Raw genomic sequence first — 21,160 nt, forward strand, 5'->3', positions numbered from 1 at the left:
ATTTTTTCCGCTTTGTATCCTGTGATTGAACGCTAGTGTTTGGACTCTATAACTAAATAGTTTTACAGGCATTAGCTCCTAGGATTAGCACATGAGGCAGGCTCTCTTCTGCAGTACCATATGTATATCAAAATATGGATTATGTAAACACAATTTTTTTGTGAAACATTGGAATAAAACAATTGTTTTACTGTAGTTGCAAGAACACTTCATTAAGCAGTCATAGCCAGAGTCATAAAAAAAAATACTGTGTATTTTCTTGTCACCTGAAGAACAATACAAAAGGCAGACAATAAAATAAAAAAATTATCATAATAATACATGCAATATTTCATAAAATTTCAGGCATAACATAAACAATTTGAAATAAATGAAATGATATACACATTTCTTTTTTCAGGTACATAATATTTAACATTAAAACATGTGTACACAATATAATGTGCTGTGTCACTGATGAAGACTAATTGCACAATGCCTTTTCTATCTCTTTCTTTGAACTGTTTTACATTTCCTCATTAGCCACATGAGAAACATTATTTGAGAAACAATAAAAATAATCTAGCAAATCATTTCTACACAATCACAAATGTTCACTGCAGTGAACATTCTATTGCAGGTTGAAGGTTTGAGAGGTTTCCTGACCATTAACATAGGCATACTGTATTTTCTCCTAGAGATGTAAACTTCACAGTACTGTACAAGAGCCTGTGCCACATTTTTGACAGCAGGGGAGAGGTAACAGCAGTCATAATGTGCGCTGTAGAAGCTCTCCTGCCAAATACCAGCCTGTGAGAGGCTAATGTCTTAATTTGAATCCATTTGTGTCATACATATTTGTCTCAACAAGTGTTCCACTAAGCATTCAGCACACTGAGACCATACTTTACTTCTAAATGTGCTGAATGAATCATAAGTGTGCAATGATCTGACAGATGTTTAGACTTAGCATGTATATTTTCTGAACTCTTTTAAAACCCATTATGCCTTACTGATCATCTTCCACAGACTTTCTCTGTTGTGCTGAAGGTGCTTTTCAACAGAAGTGTAACTGCTCTGAATGATGACATGTGCAGAGGACTGTTATTACGAGAACTTTACAGAATGTTTACCACTGAAGCAATCCAAAAATCACAGTTCTTTCTTTCTTATTCTGTCTTACGTTCACAACATGTGAAGTTTTATCCAATTTACCAAATAAAATAGTGCTTGGTAATGAACGAATGAATGAGATGGAGAATTATATGAGGAGGGGGGAGGGGGAGAGAGGGGTGGAGGGGAGAGAGGTAGGGAGGGGGAGAGGTTGGGAGGGGGAGAGGGGTGGAGGGGGAGAGGTATAGAAGGGTGGAGAGGGAGAAGGCACAACCCATTGATAAAGTGAAGTATCACAAGGTAATTCAGTTTCAACGGCAGGCAGAATGTCACAGCTGTATCAGGCCAATCTAGTTGACATCTTTACCGGTAGGCAAAATGTTGCATCTGTGACAGTTATATCCAGGTGACTTCTTCATCTGTCAAGTCTGGCCTCACTAGCTGCAACATGTCTGTTGCTGCCAATAACGAATTTCCATACAGTAATCAATGTGTTGCACCATTCTGTTTTGGCTTCTCTACTAGTGTGTTATGATAGTGTGGTACATGAATTTCAGTGTGTACCAGGACTGCAAAAGCATACCTGCAAATACCACATGTTACTGTGCCAGTAGATAAAGATAAAAATCCAAGATGAAATATTGCAGATCATTTGGTAGTGAAGAAGTGGCGATAGCCCTGAAAAGAGAGAGAGCTGGGAAAGCATCTGGTTTTGTTGACAATCCTTCTAGGTTCCTGAGACAAATGGAAAATATGGGAAAAAGTGACTAATGACATTCTGTACAGGCATTTTCCAGTGTGGTAAAATACCAGCTAAAATGGAGCAGCAATGTGCAGCAACATGACATGTTCACAACTGAAACTCAATAATAGTCTTCCACAATGATCTATACAGCTTCCTCTCCTGTTCGACACATAGCAGACATGCCTGGGATTATTTAAAGGAAATTTATATGCCAGGCCAGGCCACATCATCAGGTGTGAAGTTTTGCTGTCACTGCCAGTGGGCACACAGTGTCAGGCATGACCACTGCCAGTGTCGTGGCAGTCAAATCGTTAATCTCAATAAGAAAATGGCGAATAAGGAAATTTGGATCTATTCTGAAGATAAGATGCTAACATAGAATGAAAATTTAAATTATCTGAGGACTGTACCAGATAGAACAAACATATTTGTCGCTTCGCATCACACTATAATGTTTTTGTTTCCTTTTCTATAAGCGTTATTCCAAAGCTCTGCAATGGTCAATACTAACATCTTACCCTTTTTCTGAACTCATCACCTCACTCATCATGGAGAGATGTTGCTTGAATTTTTTTACGTAAGCAAATGGGAAGTTGTGGTACACAAAATGGAAACCAAACATCACTGCATGGCACTGATGTCAGCTCATAACCAAGTGCAATGATTCGTATTCAGAAATGAATTAACAGTGTTGCACTGGCTTTTTACATTATTAAACAACTTCTTTGCACAATAATATTGTACACCAGGGATAGATTGATTGCCACTGCACTGGTTTAAACAGATTGGTCTTGCATTTTGGACGATGGTGGCTCCAACGACCATCTGGACATCCTGATTTAGGTTTTCCCACATTACTTCCAGCAAAGCCCACAGCTGACTACATGTCCCATCCTTGTCCAACTATTCCTGTAAGTATTTAAATGCCTGTGTATATGAATTACATCATCCTTCAACAGTAAATGTCCATGTCTAATATCCTTGAACAGAGATCCTCAGATGAATAAACTACCACCACCACGAACAACAACAACAACAACAACAACAACAACAGCAACTACTACTACTACTGCTACTACTGCTACTACTACTACTGTTACAACACTTGTCAGGAACAGCTGCCAAACTCAGAACAAGGAATAACATGAGGCTTATCAGCACAGCACAGAGAACTTCTGGCCCTAGCTGGTGCATACTGGGGGCAGGGTGCTATTGCCCAATGTGGCTTATAGCTTCAGATCATATGGATTGTAACAGAAACACTTAAACTTTCTGTCTGCTCTTAGTCAGAGAGAACCTCCATCCTGCAGCGGTAATACACTCTCATTTTTACAGTTAAGAAAAACTGACAGAAAATGCTGAGCTTCCTGCTAAATCATCAACAAAAATAGATTCATTCCTGAATTCCTTCTCTACTACAACTAAAGATCTCTGCCAGAATGCAGGCAGTATAAATGAACAATGGACACAATAATGTTAGTCTAGTCCTACATGGTGACCTATATTACAACCAATCCTCCAAGGAATATCATATATCTCTGAGCTAAAACCCAGTCATATAATCACACGAGGCACACAGGTAGTAGAAATGTAATATATCTATGAAAATTACAACAAAAATTAATTTGTAATCTATTCTGAGTTCAGCCTGAGTATATGAAAGCTTTATCACAACTGGAGTAACTACTCCCCCAAATAAATATTCTTCAGGAACCAGAATTATACCATACAAAGTTGCACCCAGGAGAGCTTACTACATGTGAGCATAGACCTGTATGGCCATTGTCATCTTCGACGAAACTTTTCTGGGTATTTGACTGTGACATTAAGGTATTCTGTAAGCCAACACAGAACCCTAATGAAGGCAATTTGGCAACAGTGGCTGTAATGTTGGTCTAAAAACATCAATAAATAACTAAATAACAATATTGTCAGGTAGCTTGAAAATTTTATTTGAGTGAGAGTGTCATCACTGAGCAATCTTAAGGAATTTCAGAAAAATGTGGACAAAATTTCCCGTCTGTGTAATGAATGATAGCGTGCCACAACTACGGAGGTATGCAAACTTATGCATGTGAGTAAGAGAATAAATCAAGAAGCTTTTGTGTGCAGTATAATAATCTTGTACTGGATTCTGCCTATTAACTACTTAGGCATTACACTGCTCAGTGGTATGAAATGGAATGAGTATATAACATATGTTGCAGAGAAGGCAAATAATTAGAATGGATTTATTCTGAAAATACTAGCAAAAAGATACAACAGGACGGCTGATCATGGACAAATTACATGTGTGGCATATTCTTGAGATCTGCTCAAGTGTTTAGGATCCTCACTAGGTCAGATGAAAGAAAGACATCAGAGTAATTCAGAGATTTGCTGCTAGAGTTGTAGTCAGCTGGTTCAGTCAAAAATGGAGATGATGCAATGACTTCATTTTTATCGTAAACATTTCTGGTCAAGTTTATAGAATGACGGAAAGAAAGTTGGAGCTTAATAACTCACTGAACCAGTGTTTCTACAATAGAGCAGTAGCTTGGGCTGGACATGGATGGGGAATGAAAGTGGTCATGACCTCAATGAAGAATCCAGAATCTGAAGTGACCTCTGGACGCCATAGAAAACTTAAATTAGGATGGCCAGATGAGGAGTTAAATCCACCTCCTTCAATACAAATCTAAGGTGTTAGACATTGCATTATTTCACTGAAGATGTCTAAGGGATCATTTATAGGACAGACTATAAAATAATTCTATTGCCTTAAACACATATTTCACATCAGGATGGTTAAAACAAGGAAGAGAGATTTGGGTATATACAGAGACATATAGACAATCAGTTTTACTACACTCTGCTCCTCAGTGTGCAGTTCAAGCATTCTCCACCTATAGCAGACTGCAAATATATTTATATAGATTTTGGGTCAGGAGAAAATAATAGCATGCATGTACAATCCATAGACATTCAATATTTCCATTTCCCATGTCTTTCCTATGTAACAATAAGTAAAGGTCGAAAACTTCCTTGTGCAAACCCAAGAGGAAACATTTCATTCTTGTGTCCATTTGTACTCAACTTTCTATGATGAAATCTTAATATATTCATTGTAACATTCCTATTAATCCTAACATTCAGAATCTGATATTTTTTTTAAGATAGTAAACTTTATACATCTTCTGTAACTTATTATTCACGATTGTGTGCTATATTTGTCATTGAATGACCCCCCCCCCCCCCCCCCTCAACCCCACCCACTTTCCTGTTGATCAAATATAAAATATGTGGAATCTTTTATTGATGAAATAAATAACTGATGTGTGGATCTAAGCCTGCCATGTGCCTTCAATTTGACATCACTTCAGTCGCCTACTTGTCAGTTTTGCAACTTATGTATTCCAACTGCTTCTCATTCAGTCTCAAGATGTTTAGAGTACCTTGTTCCAGACCTCCCCACCACAGAAAAATCTGAGATGGTCATTGGGAGTTGAATCCAGGAATTCCACGTTACTTGCCAGCTATGCTGATCAGTAGACCAGAGAAACAGTCACCATTTGTTGATGGTTTCTTTCATACTGGGTTAAAACAAGTCTAGATCACAATAATATTTTATTAAGTATCAGTTTTGACTTTATGTAGAAGTCATCTTCAGAAAATTATCACCATCTGGCTGCTGTTGGTGACTCCTTGGATGCTCACATGGCAGCATGATCATGCGATTCATGATCTGGTTGCCACATGAGCATCCAGTGAGCCTCCTGCAGTAGCCAGATGGTGCTCATTTTCTAAAGATGACTTCTACATTTAAAGCTAGTCATTAACAAAATGTTATTGTGATCTAGAATGTCATAGGTGCCCAGTTGTATAACCAGTGCACTGTTACTCCTCTGGACTATGTCCAAATGTATGGTTTCTTTCATAGACTGACCAATCTACTAAGGTCAAATTATTACAATAAACAGAACTTGGTTTAGACTTATCCTGATCTGCAAGGTTTTGAATTTAAATGCTTAAATCAAAAACCATATTTAATATTTATTTCTGCTTAAAATTATTCTGATTTTTCTGTAAGACAGCTCCAGCTATACACGTTCCAGTTTCAGCTCTATGCCACCTGTTTCCCAGATTTGCTTTGAAAGCATTCTGCAAACTCTAATAATATTTTTTCTGCATTCTGTATTTTTTGCACTGCATAGTATTCGATAACTTCATGAATAATTGTTATATAGAAACTTGTCTTAATTGAGAATCCCTTGAACCTATTTCATGATCCAAACTGTTCCTACAATACTGAGGAATAATACTTAAATTAATACATAAAATATTACTCCTGCAATACTGAGGAATAATACTTAAATTAACACTTTGAATATTGCGGATTTTTCCCATCTTTCTTATTTTTTGATTATTACAATTACAGTTTTATCAAATAATACTGAATATCTTAGCCTAACATAGTTTTGACAGCCACTGCCTTTATGAATAGCTAAAATCTGAGACTATCCTATCACAGTTCCATATTTTATTAATGTATTTGATGTTATTGACACTATCTGTCATGGTGACACAGATATATCTACTGTTCACATATTCCCATTAAATGGGAAACTCACAGCAAATATTTCATAACTGGTATAAAGCACAGTGCAGTTTAACAATTTAGAGTATGAAAGCTGCAAAATAATTCAAACAGTTTTCACACTAGTTTGTTCTGACTGCAATGCTGTGATATTTTGATTGGTATCTTGTGATGTTCTGGCAGCCAGTTGCTCCTGCAACATTGTCATTTCTTGCTTTAGTGATTCAAGACAACATTGCAAGTTATTTAGGGGCTTGTTTTCCTGTAATATTGAGCTCTGATATAAAAGATCTTGAATTTGTGCCTCATTATGAATTGCTGGAGGTGGTGAGATACTCGGTATCACGGTGTGGATCTTGTCTTTTGCCTTACTATGAAAAGAAATAAACTCCTTTTTCAGAACCTGGAAAACAAACAAAACTCAAGGTAATAAATTGTGCAATGTAGTGCAGCCTTTACTTACAATCCAACCTTACTTACTTCATTTTGTTTTATGACTGACTGCAATGCTAGCTTTAGTTCTGATGAGTGAGTCTGCAGGCGTAACTTATCTCGATGTATCATATCTGTTTCTTTTCTTAGTTCAGATAACTCATTATAAAGAACCTCAATTTTTCTTGTAAATCCATTCTCAAGTGCTTCCCAGTTTTCCTTGTCAATAGCTGCTCTTTCTTTCAAATCAGAAATTTCCTGTGTTCTTTGATGCAGATGATAACTCAAAGTCTGAAATTCATAAAAAATATATAAATAACAAATGTATATACATAACATTCAAAATAACAAAGATACACTTCATGGAATACGCACACCTAGAATGATAAAATTTCAGCTCCCCATAACATTTACTGGAAAAAGGCCATAGTTGAGAGTGAAGCAGATTCCCTTGAAAATTTTACTTTCTGTTGGCCCACATCTGCACTAACACTTGTATCTAACATTTGTGAGTTTATTAGTCTTCAGTCAGCTCTTGATATATTTATGCTTTTTTTTCTTTTGCTTCCTCTCTCTCTCTCTCTCTCTCTCTCTCTCTCTCTCTCTCTCTCTCTCTCTTCTTCTTATTTAGCTTTATTATCGAGAGTCCCTCCTACCCTCCTATATGGAGGTGAGTGTTTTGTAAGTAATCTTCATTGTAGACTGCCTGCATTTTCTCAGTATCTTTACAATGGCCCCTAGTCTCCCAACTGATTTAGTTACAAAAGTAAATGGAATGGAGAGCTGCATCAAACCAGTCTCAGAACTGAAGACCACAACAACAACAACAACAACAACAACAATCGAACATGTTACAAAAGATTCTCATCTTCTTTATTATTATTATTATTATTATTATTATTATTATTATTATTCCCCAGTCCAGCTAGTGTGAATCACTGTTAACTCCTCTTCATTTGTGTTGCCCTTGAATTAGGCTTGCATCTGGTCAGTGATGTGATATGATGAGAAAGGTAGCATAAAAGTGACATTGCTCTTGTAATCAAAAGGATCTTGATTTAAATAAAACTGAAGAAGGAATTAAATCTGTGCTTCATTCAAGAAACATTCTTCAAATGTATCACTCAAGAAACACTCTTCAAATGTATCACCGACTATTGTTAGAATATTTCATGAGCAATTTTAAATTATCTATAAACTAAATGATAATATCATCAAATATTATTTGTATTGTATATCTGATATGTTGATTGAGGCTCAGGAATCTTATAATATACGTTGTAATATTAGTAATTTTCGCCTCACAAACATTAATATACGCTCAATAGTAAACGCCTGATGGCCTAAAGTTATCGAACAATTGTAAAGTAAAAGAAATGAATCATCGCATAGCAGCGACAGAATCTATTATTCTTTATCTTTGCCGTTCTTGCGCGGTGCCAGTAAATCTCTATGTACATGTATCGATTAATGGTATAAAAAAGAATTCTGTCGTTTCAAGACAAATGAGGCTTTTGGCGCCTCACCTTTTACTGTTTGTATTCCATGAGAGGCGGACGCGGACTTGCTGCGTTCCACAACTGTATTTTATATTTGATGTGAAAATATTGAGTGAATATGCTAATTGTTATTTTTTCCAATCAGAAAAGATGTAGTTTCTTGTAACTGATATCGAACAGACAGCATCAAGAGGACATTTTGACTGTTATGTATAAAGTATTTAACCACTATGGTCATCTATTGTAATTTAATATGAAAAGGTACATAGCATTAAAAAAAACGTGTGTTAAAGATAAGTGTGCTTATTTTCGTAAATTAACCTTGAGTCCATCTCCTTATTTACTTAACTGTTAATTATTTTGTGTTACTTCATCATCAGAAATTACGATCACGCTGATGGGCCGAACGCAGCATGAGGCAGAAGGAACATTATCGTTTTCCTATTATTTCTGAACCAACTTTTTTTAATTGTGTAGTGTTGCATTTCTTTTAAAGTCTATAAATCTTCTGGTCCCTTAGTGTTGATCCGAGTATGACTACATCGCGACTATAAAAATGCACAGAAATAATAATGTTTCTTCCGAGTGATCTCAAATATATATATATCAATATGCTGCTCTTATTCAGGTATTTAATGGTCAACGTATGTTATTATAATAGCGTAATAAATCCCTGATTCTGTTGCCAAGTGGCCCACCAAAATATTCACTTTTTCGACATTAAAAAACAAAGTAACAGTTCTTTTTATTTTCGTCCCCCAAGAACAACGCTACAACGTACATTCACACAATGATATAAGGCTGTCAACAACAGTGGTGAATGTACATATTAAGCATAAAACACAACAACAAAATGTACTACCTGCATGAAACAGTTAAAAAGAAATTCAGGACACACAAGTTATTAACGCATATTGTGACTATGACAGAAGTAACAGTGACTGCAATGAGATACTTATGACAAAATACTGGTGGTTAAAATAATATAAAACATACAGACAAAATTCATGTACGAGAATGATGGAAGCCGAAGAAATGAATTAAAATATGTGCTATGGGTGGAGCTTGAAGCCAGGTCCACATTCTTACTTGACCGGAATGCTAGCCATACACCACTGCATCACTATAGTTAACATTGCAACATGGACTAGGAAACTCCAATGCCCACCCCAAAACAAACTTCAATTCACATCTTCAGCTTATTTTTCCCTTCTTAGATCATCACTATTGCTGAGGTTCTCCAACATTGGAATAGCTTCCATCATTACCATAGATAAAGATGAGAGTCAAATGTCTTTATGAAAATTTAATTATAAGATCTATAGATCAGCTACATCTGAGGTATAGGATTTGCCCATTATATCCAATGCTAGTCCAATGCCGGAGAGCCTCAGCAATAGGGATGATTTAAGAAGGGGAAAATAAGCTGAAGATATGAAATGAAGTTTGTGCTGGGGAGGGCACTGCAATTGGGTAGTCCATGCAGTAATGTTAGCTATAGTGATGCAGTGGTGTAATGGCTAGCATTCCTACCTAGTAAGCTTAGGGTCCTGGATTCAAGCCCTAGGCATGGCATAAATTTTAATTAATTTCTTTGGCTTCCATCACTATTGTAGATAAAGATGAGACTTAAATGTCTCAAGGAAAATTTAATTATAAAATTCATGTAATACATATAAATGCATTTGAAATAGGGATGCATTATTCCAAACTGGCATTCATAAATTCAACTGCAAACAAGAAGCAGTGTTTCTGTAGTGAATTTTTCATTTTTGTCCTGAAATTTCTAGACAGACTTAAGATGGACAGTAGTGTCATATCTCAATAAGGAATTCAAAACATTTAGCTCTGGAAAGATGCCTGTAGAAGAACTGTGGCCCAGAATTAGAAGAACAGTTGACCATGCACTTGACAGATTTGTACTTAGTGGAACAGTCCATGATAGGAGGGACTCTCCATGGTGAACAGTCACTGTAAAGAAACTGCTAAATAAACAGAGACTACTGCACAACTCATCCAAAACAAAGCATAGGGCTATAGATAATGGAGGCGCTGAATCAAAAAAGTTTGGCTGTCAAGAAGGCAATGCATGAAGCCTTCAACAAATACTGAGCAGAATATAGGTTTTCTCACAAACCAGTGAAATTTTGGTCATATTTAAAAGCTGTTGGTGGTTCTAAAGTTCATGTCCAGACACTAATGTATGACAGAATTTGAAATTAAGGGTAGCAAAACAAAAGCAGAAATGCTTAACTCTGTTTTCAAATGTTCTTTTAGAAAGGAAAATCCAGGGGTATTGCACCAACAAATTCTTGCACCACTGGAAAGATCATGCTACAGAGTATCAAAGCAATAGGCATTGGTGCCTATCTCCTAGCCACCCCTCTGGCAGCAAACATGACTTTGTACACTGACAGACCATAGGCAGAATCTCTCACAATGTTGTTTGTTTTTCAGTGAACATGACTGATTGCCACAATCACCAGCTGAGAAGATGAAGATAGCTGCTGCATAGACAGGCCTTGTCACCTATCAATGTGGTGCTCCACTGCCTTGGTGGATGATGGTTTTGGACATGGGTTTCCATCTGCAGTTTATTTTTCTCCTGTGTGTCTAAAAACACTGTAGATTTTAGGGGATCCAGGAGCAAAATAAACTGCAGATAGAAATCTGTGTCTGAAACCATCATCCCACTGAGGCAACAGAGCATCACATTCTCAAGAAACAAGGCCAGTTTATGCAGCAGCTATGTCCATCCTCTCCACTGTCAATTATGGCAATCAACAGCAATCACTGAACAACAAACAACACTGTGAGATGTTCTGCCTATGGTCCATCAGTGTACACAGTCACATTTACTGCCAAAGGGGTGGGCTAGCAGCAGGCACCAGCACTTATAACCTCAAAGCTTTGTAGCATCGTTGGATGGTGTTGCTTGACATGGATTCCCACATTCAATTTTTTTTCTCATGACATGCTCTACAACCCCTTGAGGTCTGTCAGTATTGTTGCGTAACATCCTGTATAATAAAGCACTGCCTGAAAAAAAAAAGCTGCACAAATATTCATGCAGATCTTGATACGATTTCAGATTTGTGGAAAAATTGGCAACTTGCTATAAATGTTCAGGAATGTAAAATTGTACATCTCACACAATACGAAAGAACAGTATACTATACTACAGCATCAGTGAGTTTTAACTGGAATCAGTCAACTCATAAAAATGCTTGGCTATAGCAATTTGTGAGGATATGAAATAGAATGAGCTTGTAGACACTTTTGAAGCTAAATCAGTTGGGAGACTAGGGGCCATTGTAAAGATACTGAGAAAATGCAGGCAGTCTACAATGAAGATTACTTACAAAACACTCACTTGTCCTACCCTAGAATGCAAAATTATTGAGGCTTTTGAGGTCACTTGTTGACATATTGCCTATTGGCATCTGTCTCGGGATCTACTGCAAACTTTTTTTAAAATTATTTTCCTGACATTTCACTAACATGAGTAGCTGGCATTATCAAAGGTTCACTGTCCACAACATGAGTAGCTGGCGTTATCAAAGGTTCACTGTCCACTACTGCTGGCAGACTGGAGTTGAGCCTACAGCCGGAGATTATATGTACCTGTCACGTCAACATCTGTAGGCTTTTCCTGGTCATTACCACTTTGGTTCTTCCCTTGCTATGCACAAAGCCATTCAGGAATCCATGACCCGTTTATCTCAAAGCTTTCTTCTTCCTTGGGTTTCCTTGTTGCAGTGAATGTCCATTGCAGGTAGCAAGGGGAGAACCACAGTGGTAATGACCAATGAAAAGCCCTCAGATACTGGTGCAAGAGGTACAAACAATCTCTGGCTGCTGACTCGATTCCAGTTCACCACCAGCAATAGATGGTGAACCTTAGACAATGCCAGCCATTTGTGCTGACAAAACAGCTGCAAAATGGTTAAACAAATGTCATCCAAAGATCCTGAGACAGAAGCCAGCAGCCAATATGTCTATCCTAGAATATTGCTCAAGTGTGAGGGACCTGAGTCAGAAAGGTCTAACAGGCAATAATGAACACATAAAAAGAGTGAAAACATGAATCATGAAAGCTCTGTTTGAATGACATGACACTGCCATGGAAATTGTGAAGTAACCTGAACTGGCTAACACCTGAAGATAGGTGCAAAATATCCCATAAAAGTCTACTTGCAAAGTTTTGAAAGCCACTATTAAGTGAGCCTCGTACATATTTCTCCTGTAGGGACCACAAAGACAAGATTAAGCAAATTGCCAAGGGCATTTAATGAATCATTCTTCCTGTGCTCCATACACAATTTGAACAGAGGAAACTCAAATACATGGCACAATGGTAAGTACTCTGCCATTTATCCACAGCAGCTTGCAAAGTATGAATGTAGATATGTTCATAGAACATGCAATGGACTCTAATAGAATTTTGTGCATATGATGAGTTTGCCAGCTTTATATTTCCTTGAATCTCTGCCCTATTTGTTGACATAATAGATTGTGTCCTCACCAGACAAAAATCATCCAGTTATTGACAGTTGAATTACATCTCTGAAATGCACAGCACATCATAAAGAAGATTGATTAGCCTACTGTGCCTGAAGATGTTGAGTTTCTCTTAACTCATTTAACCTACCGTAAACATAGGTGTCATAGCATTCTCATAAAGCCTAAAATATGTTTATTATCTTGCCCCAGCTGAAAGGAGCTCATCATAATCCAGGAACACTAAACAATCCATCTGTTTTGCCAGATTCTAGGGCCTACATAACAAGAGTAGTGTTCTGCCAAATTTTAAGTTTAAGATTTACTTCTGTTGTCCCCCCTTTTGATGCTTCACTCCTGCTAATATTTTCACAATAGACTTCTATACCAATGGTTTGGACACTTAATAGACTTTAAGTGCTACAACACATAAAATGCCTATGCTCAGCTATTAGCATGATGTCTCGTAATGCTTCCTTGAAAAACAGCCATGACTTCTAAGAACAATCCACAACTGATAACCATTTAAAACGTATCCTCTACTGAGATTCTAACCCCTAGCTCTCATACTTTTACAACACAGTGTTAGATCATGTGACACAGTGAAAGATGTAGTTCATACCATTTACTGACATACCAGTGACTTAACTAAACAAAGTAAGGTATATGGCCATACACCATTATTTACTTCCAGACACGTATTTTACCCTTGATCACCAGACCAGACAACTATCATTTATTTGAAACACCACTTTGACATGACATTAAGTACTGCGGCATGGGAAATTCCAATATTGTTTATCAGATGATACAGAAGATGATGACAATAATGCATGTGACTAAGCCAGGAACCCCACCTATGGGGAGACCAACTGCCTGGTGTAAGTCTTTTTAGTTCATGCCACTTTGGTGACTTGCATGTTGACATACAGAAGAATACTCAAACAGTTCTCTTATATCTCCTTAACTTATTCTCATCATTCAGTCTCCATTTCTTCTTTCCACCATTTTTGCAACCTATTAATTTGCCACCAACATTGACCTCCCCTTTTTTCCATTCATTTGGATTGTTCTTTAATTATATCTCTCACTCTCCTTGCTGCAAATCACACCTCTCTGTTAACCTAGCATATCACCTCCTTAAACTGGCACTTTAGTAACAAACTTTCTTTCATTGTCTTAATCTCATGTGTTGCTTATAGCAAGTTCTAAGATATCTGATGTCATCTCCCTGTGACAAAGCAAGCTGGGATATTTTTACTTCCCCTCGTTTTGCCATCTGGCTCCTTAAAATAATTTTTTTTTTTTTTCATTTTTGAACTAATTATGATAAACATAAGTGAATATAATCTGCATTTTCATGAAAGATAAAGGTTGGCCCTCAGTTTTCAAGAACAGAACACCAGATCTAATTTTGTGCTTAGTTTTATGTATGTATTTGATTTTCTAATTTATTTTGACTTTTACTAGTTAATACTTTTGTTATAGGGTGAAATCAGTAATTGTTTCATAACTTAACTTCTATTGTTGAATTATAAACAAATAAAAATTCTGTACCAAGTATAAGCATTTGGAGGAACAACTAATAGTAATCTTAAAGTGCAGTATCTATTTGGCTCTATTTGAAAACATGTTAGCAAAGCCAGCTCTTAATTAATTCCAAATTAATTAACAGTGTTGTCAAAAGTATTGTTCGCATCTCTATATATGTTAATTTCATGATTTAAACAAATAATTCGGATAAACCCTTGTAGTAGAGGAAACTGTTAAACAGAACCAATTTTTCGATGTATTCATTTAATTTAATGAGTGGTGTTTTAATTGTAATTTATGTAACTTTAACATTGAACAATGAGTAGTTTCAGTACCTATTATTGTGCGGATATGGTCCCGAGACAGTGCACAGCTGAGTTTCAGACAAGGAACCTGTATTGGTTAGATCAACAACAATGCATTCGTGAAATAAGTGTAACACAATTAGGCCATGTGTTAAAATAATGACAGAGTCTGCTCCATATGTACCTCTCTATTCTTCAAGAACTGTGAACTTTGTGGTTAGGTTTTTACTGATCACAGATGTTCAACAGTAAACTATTGTAGCAGTATGTGGAGGTTTGCCTGCAGACTATTAATGAGCCTTATCGAAAGTTAAAACAATAGTGCACTGGCCATATATAACTGTGTATTATTGGGGGATTGTGAACAGTGAAAGTAAACTACTGTGAAACGCAACTGTGCACCTGTCGGCTACATTATTTAAAGTAGTCAGTGTTGCACTTCCACACCCCATTTTTCAGCCAGTATCACAACACAGTACGTCGAAACTGAGGACAACAAATGAAGAAATAAAGAAGGCAAACTGTCACATTCTGAATAACATACTATGTAAGAGTCTATACACCTTCTTACCATGGGCAGCTTCAGAAAATCAGATTTACAAAATCATAGATTATTTATTTCAGTATAGGCCCTTCCATTTATTGACTTGACTGGGAACTTACAAGATACTAGACTGTCATTAGCCTATTTGTGAGTCATGAGATTTCATAGAGAAACACTGGTGTCTAATCACAAATTTAAGGGGATCACATTATAAGCACTAGGCAAGTGTGTAAGATGCATCTTAAAAATAAAACTTCAGTAGGACTCGATAAAATCCCAGTCTGCATAATTAAAGAATGTATAGACTCCATAAAGGGCCCATTAACAGACATAATTAATGAATCTTTCGAATCTGGATACTTTCCGGAGTACCTAAAACAAGCAAAAGTTATACCTATCCTTAAAAATGGAGATGTGGAAAAGTGGAAAATGTAGAGAACTACAGGCCGATTTCTATTCTGTCTATCATTCATAAAATAATAGAAATACTAGTCAAAAAGAGACTGCTAAATTACCTGAATAAATATAACCTTCTTCCCAATGACCAATTTGGTTTTAGGCCCAGAAAAGACACACAATCTGCTATAGCATAGTTCGCTAAAGTACCGTATTTACTCGAGTCTAAGCCGCACTCGAATCTAAGCCGCACCTGAAAAATGAGACTCGAAATCAAGGAAAAAAAATTTCCCGAATCTAAGGCGCACCTGAAATTTGAGACTCGAAATTCAAGGGGAGAGAAAAGCTTTAGGCAGCATCTCTAAATCGAAACAAAGTTGGTCCACTGTAATATGAGACAATTTAGGTCGAATCAATGACGATACAGCTACAGTAGTTTGGTTCGAGTCGTAAGCTTAGCAGTTAAGCTTTACCAGGTAGCCATTGCTATGCGTCAGGCGCTCCGTCCGTATTTATACGGGTACCCTTCCTTTTTCACGTGCTTCGTCTGGTTTGAATTGATTGCTTATTTTTCTTTGATCTGATAAGCGCAGTTTTCTTTGTTATAGGTGTTTACGTCACTCTACGCTGAAAATGCATTACTGTACTGTGTCATGCATTGTTTGTCGTACTCTTGATACTGCGTATTTACGGCCTGTCGCCGATCGCGGCATGGCTTACTTTTGAGCGCGCTACCGCCGCTTACAAATAAAAAAAAGAAAAAGAGAGAGGAATCGTCTCATTAGCGAAACAATGGCAAGAGACTGCTACTTGTTGTTACTCACACTGCTGCTTTCTTTGATAATGATTAACAAGAACCAAATAATAGACTGCGTATGATAGAAGATGTTCTGAACGAGAGTTTATCGAAAATTTTTCTCCGTTTGAAAATCTTTGCAGGCGCCTCTTTAGTATATTGCATTCTGCACAGAAATTAGTCATCTTAGATTTAAAAATCTAGCCAATTGCCTCGCTTCATTTCTGACTGTATCACTGTTTAGCATAAGAATAATACGAATATAAACATGACATGATATGTACATTCTTCCGCGTTTACTGTTGTCTCACTCTAGTTTTGTGGTTTATTACGCAGACAGGATTTAAATGAGATAGTAGCAAACACGAAACAATACATGGCAAAATGTTTATATTCGTATTATTCTTATGGTGACGAGAATACTGCATGTGATTCACAATTTATAAAAGTTCGTATTAGCAACCATCTCTTCTCACAGATAGGAAAAATTCAGAACGTAGAGTTGGCCATATTGACAAACATCCTAAACATTCTTGCCAGTCGGGTTTTCGTAGTACATTGAAATGCTGCTACATTCGAAGATGAACAATACGGAATTAGTATTTACTTCGTTGGATAATGTATGAAAATGCAGTGGTCGAAACTCGGCGCGGAGAAAAAAAGCTTGTCTTCCACCTTTTTTTTTTTAATTTATTTACTGACGCAGAGGTTTTGGCGCCAGTATTTATCTTTGTGCCCACAAAGCATGCTTGTGTAGCGCTACATATATTCGACGGCAGAACTAAGTTGTGGCGGCACCCACGGACATTTTTAAGAACTTCCGCTTGCTTTGCACTCGATTCTAAGCCGCAGGCGTTTTTTTGGATTACAAAAACCGCAAAAAAGTGCGGCTTAGATTCGAGTAAATACGGTAATTTTAGAAGCACTGGACAAAGGTGAAAATGTAAGTGGTATCTTTTTAGACTTGTCAAAGGCCTTTGATACAGTTGACCACAAAATCTTACTTCATAAATTAGGGCAAATAGGAATAAGAGGTGTGACAAAGAAGTGGTTCAAATCGTACTTGGAAAACAGAGTTCAACAAGTTGAGATATCACAAGTTTCAAACAATTCCCTTGTAAAACACTGTCTGACCCAGAACATGTGAATATAGGCGTCCCACAGGGAAGTGTATTAGGCCCAATATTGTTTCTTATATACATTAACGACTTCCCACAAAGTATCAGACATGGAGAAAAAATACTTTTTGCTGATGACAGCAACATAGTAATAACAGGTGAAAATCCAAACACAGCTGTCAGAAAGAGCAAACGAGGCTCTCAATGATGTCCACAACTGGTCATTAGAAAATAAAGTAATCCTAAATGTAAAGAAAACAAACTATATTAACTTCCAATTGAACAAAAAACACAATGCCACTAGAATAAAAGTTAATAATAATGAATTGGAATGTGTAACAAGTACAAAATTCTTAGGGATGAATGTAGACAGCCAACTGAAATGGACAAACCATGTCAACATTTTGGCAAAGAAATTATCCACAGCATGCTATGCTCTTAGAATCCTTGCACCGGTATGCAATAATAACTGTCTTAAAATAACATATTATGGATATCTACACTCAGTCCTCAGCTATGGGATCATGTTTTGGGAAACAAGTGCCAGTAACATACAAACTGTGTTCAAAGTACAAAAAAGAGCCATAAGGATAATAACAAACAGCAACAACAGGGCTCACTGTCTAGAATTATTTAGAAAGCTAGGCATTCTAACTGTTTCTTGTGAGTATATCTTTCAGAACATAATGTTCATTAAAAAAATTTCAACATGTATAACACAAACAGCCTAATACATGACCATGAAACAAGATCTTGTCACCACCTCCATCTAGATAGAAAGAACAAGGCAAAGACGCAAAAAAGTATATTTTGTAGTGGGAGAAAACTGTATAACAAATTACCACAGGAAATTAAAGAAATAAATGAGCCCCTCACATTCAGACAAAAGCTTAAAACCTTCTTAGTAAGTAAAAGTTGTTATACTGTAAAAGAATATTTAACATAGATGTAGATTATTAGCAGCATATGACATTATCACCAAAATATGTTGTAATTATAAATGTGTGTATGACTAGTTATAAAAACTACACAAAATATGAGAAATCTGTTTCATTGTAAATGTAAATGTGTGCTCATGTATTATAAACTGATGACATCCATACAATATATATTGTTCCACAGATCAATGAATAAATAAATAAATAAAATAAATCTATGAAATATTTGATACCTTTATCTGGTCTTCCAAAATTGGATCTTTTGCTCTGGCCTCTTCCAATTCCATTTTCACTTTAGCCAGTTCCTCTTGATAATTCTCAATTCTCTTCTGTTCAGCATGCAGTTGTTCTTGCAGGCGAGAATTGCTGTTAGTTAATTCATCATATAGGGATTCTACATGCATTAGTTCTGATGACTTTCTTTCTAATTTGGAATGGGCATTGGTTAAATCCACATCCAAGTTCTTCAACTCTTTCCTCAGCTGTGAATTTTCAGTTTTCTGGAGAAATATCTGAAACAAATCAATCATTTTTGATGATAATACTTTCAGTACTAGTTCAGAAATTTCAGATGTTTTAGAACAAATCAAAATGAGGGTGTATATCAGATCTCATGTAAATGAACACTGCATATACATCATGACAACATTAAATACAAATAATCTGTTTTGTGGAAGACTATATTCCACACAGCAAAATGTCGCAGTCAAGCTCTAAAGTCTGTGTTATATGACTAGCAAGTTTACAGGATCTTCCCACATGCTGCTAGGAAGTTTACCAAGCTGTGTACACCTGAATACCAGGAGAGATAGCTACGGATGTAGAAGCACAATACTGTCACCACTCTTCCAGAAATTTTTCTTGCAATAACATATCATTTGATAGAAAATGGTATAAATATCAGCAATTCAAAATTTAATAAGTTTTTATTTTTTACTTTGTCATTAATTAACAATTTACTGGTGTTTTCGAGGGCACCATAAACAATAGCTCCAAATCTGAAAATTTGTTGCTAGGTCTACTTTCAATAGAAATACAGTCTGAGCAAAATTTTTAAATATCCACATAATTATCAAAGACAATCTGTATTTAATAATCTTTACTTGTATAGCTAAAATCTTAATAAACTGTTCAAAAAATGTTTGCACCACCTGAAAACCTGCAAACACATGTTGGCTTAAAGTCAAGGGAAGCAGGGAATGAAAGTATAAACCTTATGAAACTGAAAAAATTACTTCACTGTGAAATAAAAACAAAACAATAGAAAGAGTAAAGGCAGTATGCTCAAAAATGCACATCTTTGTGCAACTATAAACCCAAAATTGGCTGCTGGTAATGTTCAATGCTGTTTCTTAACACTGGGCAATGTAACATGCTTGGATCCCCTTTGGTGTGCTGTCAACAGGTTGGTTCAGATGTTGATCAATTCTGGCCCAATCTTTGATGGAGGCTCTTCTGAAGTCATCCAGTGTCTGAGGAGGATGTCTATAAAACACATTTCTAGTTTCAACTGGTCCCAAGCATGCTCAATTGGGCTGATGTCAGTAGATATCATCCTCCATTGCATTCAGTGTATTCCTGTCTCTTGAAGGAAAATGCACACAAGGAGGGTACAGTGTGCTCATATATTCTTCATCATTATGCTTTCTGTGACCTGCTATTTCATGGTTAGTAATGGTGTCTTCAAAGTTGTGCTTCCAAGGTATCTGAAATGGGGAACTGAGTCTAATTTCATCACTTTAAAAAATAAGTTCTAACTTGTTACTTTCTTGTTCATGGTCATTTTTACTGTCTTGGTGTTATTTATCTTCAGTTCATGTATTATCGTTTTTAAAGACAAATCCATCACCAAATTGTTGACTGTAAGGCTTGACAATAAGTGTAGTATCTTGCCTAAATACTGCACAGTCCTCAAGTTATCCTCAATAGCAATGAGAGACATCAAACATCTACATCCACATACATAGTCTGCAAACCACTGTGAAGTACATGCCAGAGGGTACTCTGCATGCTGACACATCTTAGGATTTGTTCCCATTCCAGTCTTAAATGGGGCACAGAGAGAATGACTGCTTAAATAATCTGTGTGTGCTGGAATTTGTCTATTTTTTTCTTCGTGGTTCCTACAGGTCATCACTTATACTGGTTCTTGAAATTTTCCAAGTACGCTTTTACGGAATAATTTAAGTCTATCTTCAAGAGTCTGGCAATTCAGGTTTTTCAACATTTCTATGATGCTCTCTCAAGAACTAGAACTAAACAAATCTGTGCTGCACTTCTTTATATATGCTAAATATCCACTATTGACCATATTTGGTATGGGCCCCACACACTTGAGCAGTATTTTATTATGGGATTCACAAGTGATTTGTAAGTGGTCTTCTTTATAGACTTACTGCATTTACTCAGCATTCTGCCACCTAACCTATGGCTAAGCCTATGTGATCATTCCATTTCATATTCCTACAAATGTGTGCACGATTTAAGCTTTAAATGACCCTCTTTCAACAAAACAAACAGTGTACGCAAGCTGTCACACAGATGGCTATACATAGCAACTTTGTATGGCCAAAAAGAGTACAGATAAATAAAGAAATAGTAAGAGAGAATTATGTAATAAAAAGCTATAATTACTGTAAGTACCAAAGTATTACACGCACAAACTTCATTTCTTAATACAGTTAGA

At 36.5% G+C, this 21,160-nt stretch overlaps 1 protein-coding gene across 1 annotated transcript in view; it reads right to left on the minus strand.

Moving 5' to 3' along the window:
- Positions 1-5,124: 5,124 nt before the first annotated feature.
- LOC124717059 (golgin subfamily A member 3-like) overlaps positions 5,125-21,160 on the minus strand; it is a 74,759-nt gene continuing 58,723 nt past the window's right edge. The window contains exons 6-8 of the mRNA XM_047243746.1: positions 18,708-18,986; positions 6,894-7,136; positions 5,125-6,816 (exon numbers count right to left, since the gene is read on the minus strand). Coding sequence (XP_047099702.1) covers positions 6,520-6,816; positions 6,894-7,136; positions 18,708-18,986 — 819 coding nt within the window. The 3' untranslated portion in view covers positions 5,125-6,519. The remainder of the gene's footprint in view (positions 6,817-6,893; positions 7,137-18,707; positions 18,987-21,160) is intronic.

This window comes from Schistocerca piceifrons, chromosome 1 (assembly GCF_021461385.2).
Source record: "Schistocerca piceifrons isolate TAMUIC-IGC-003096 chromosome 1, iqSchPice1.1, whole genome shotgun sequence".
NCBI lineage: Eukaryota > Metazoa > Arthropoda > Insecta > Orthoptera > Acrididae > Schistocerca > Schistocerca piceifrons.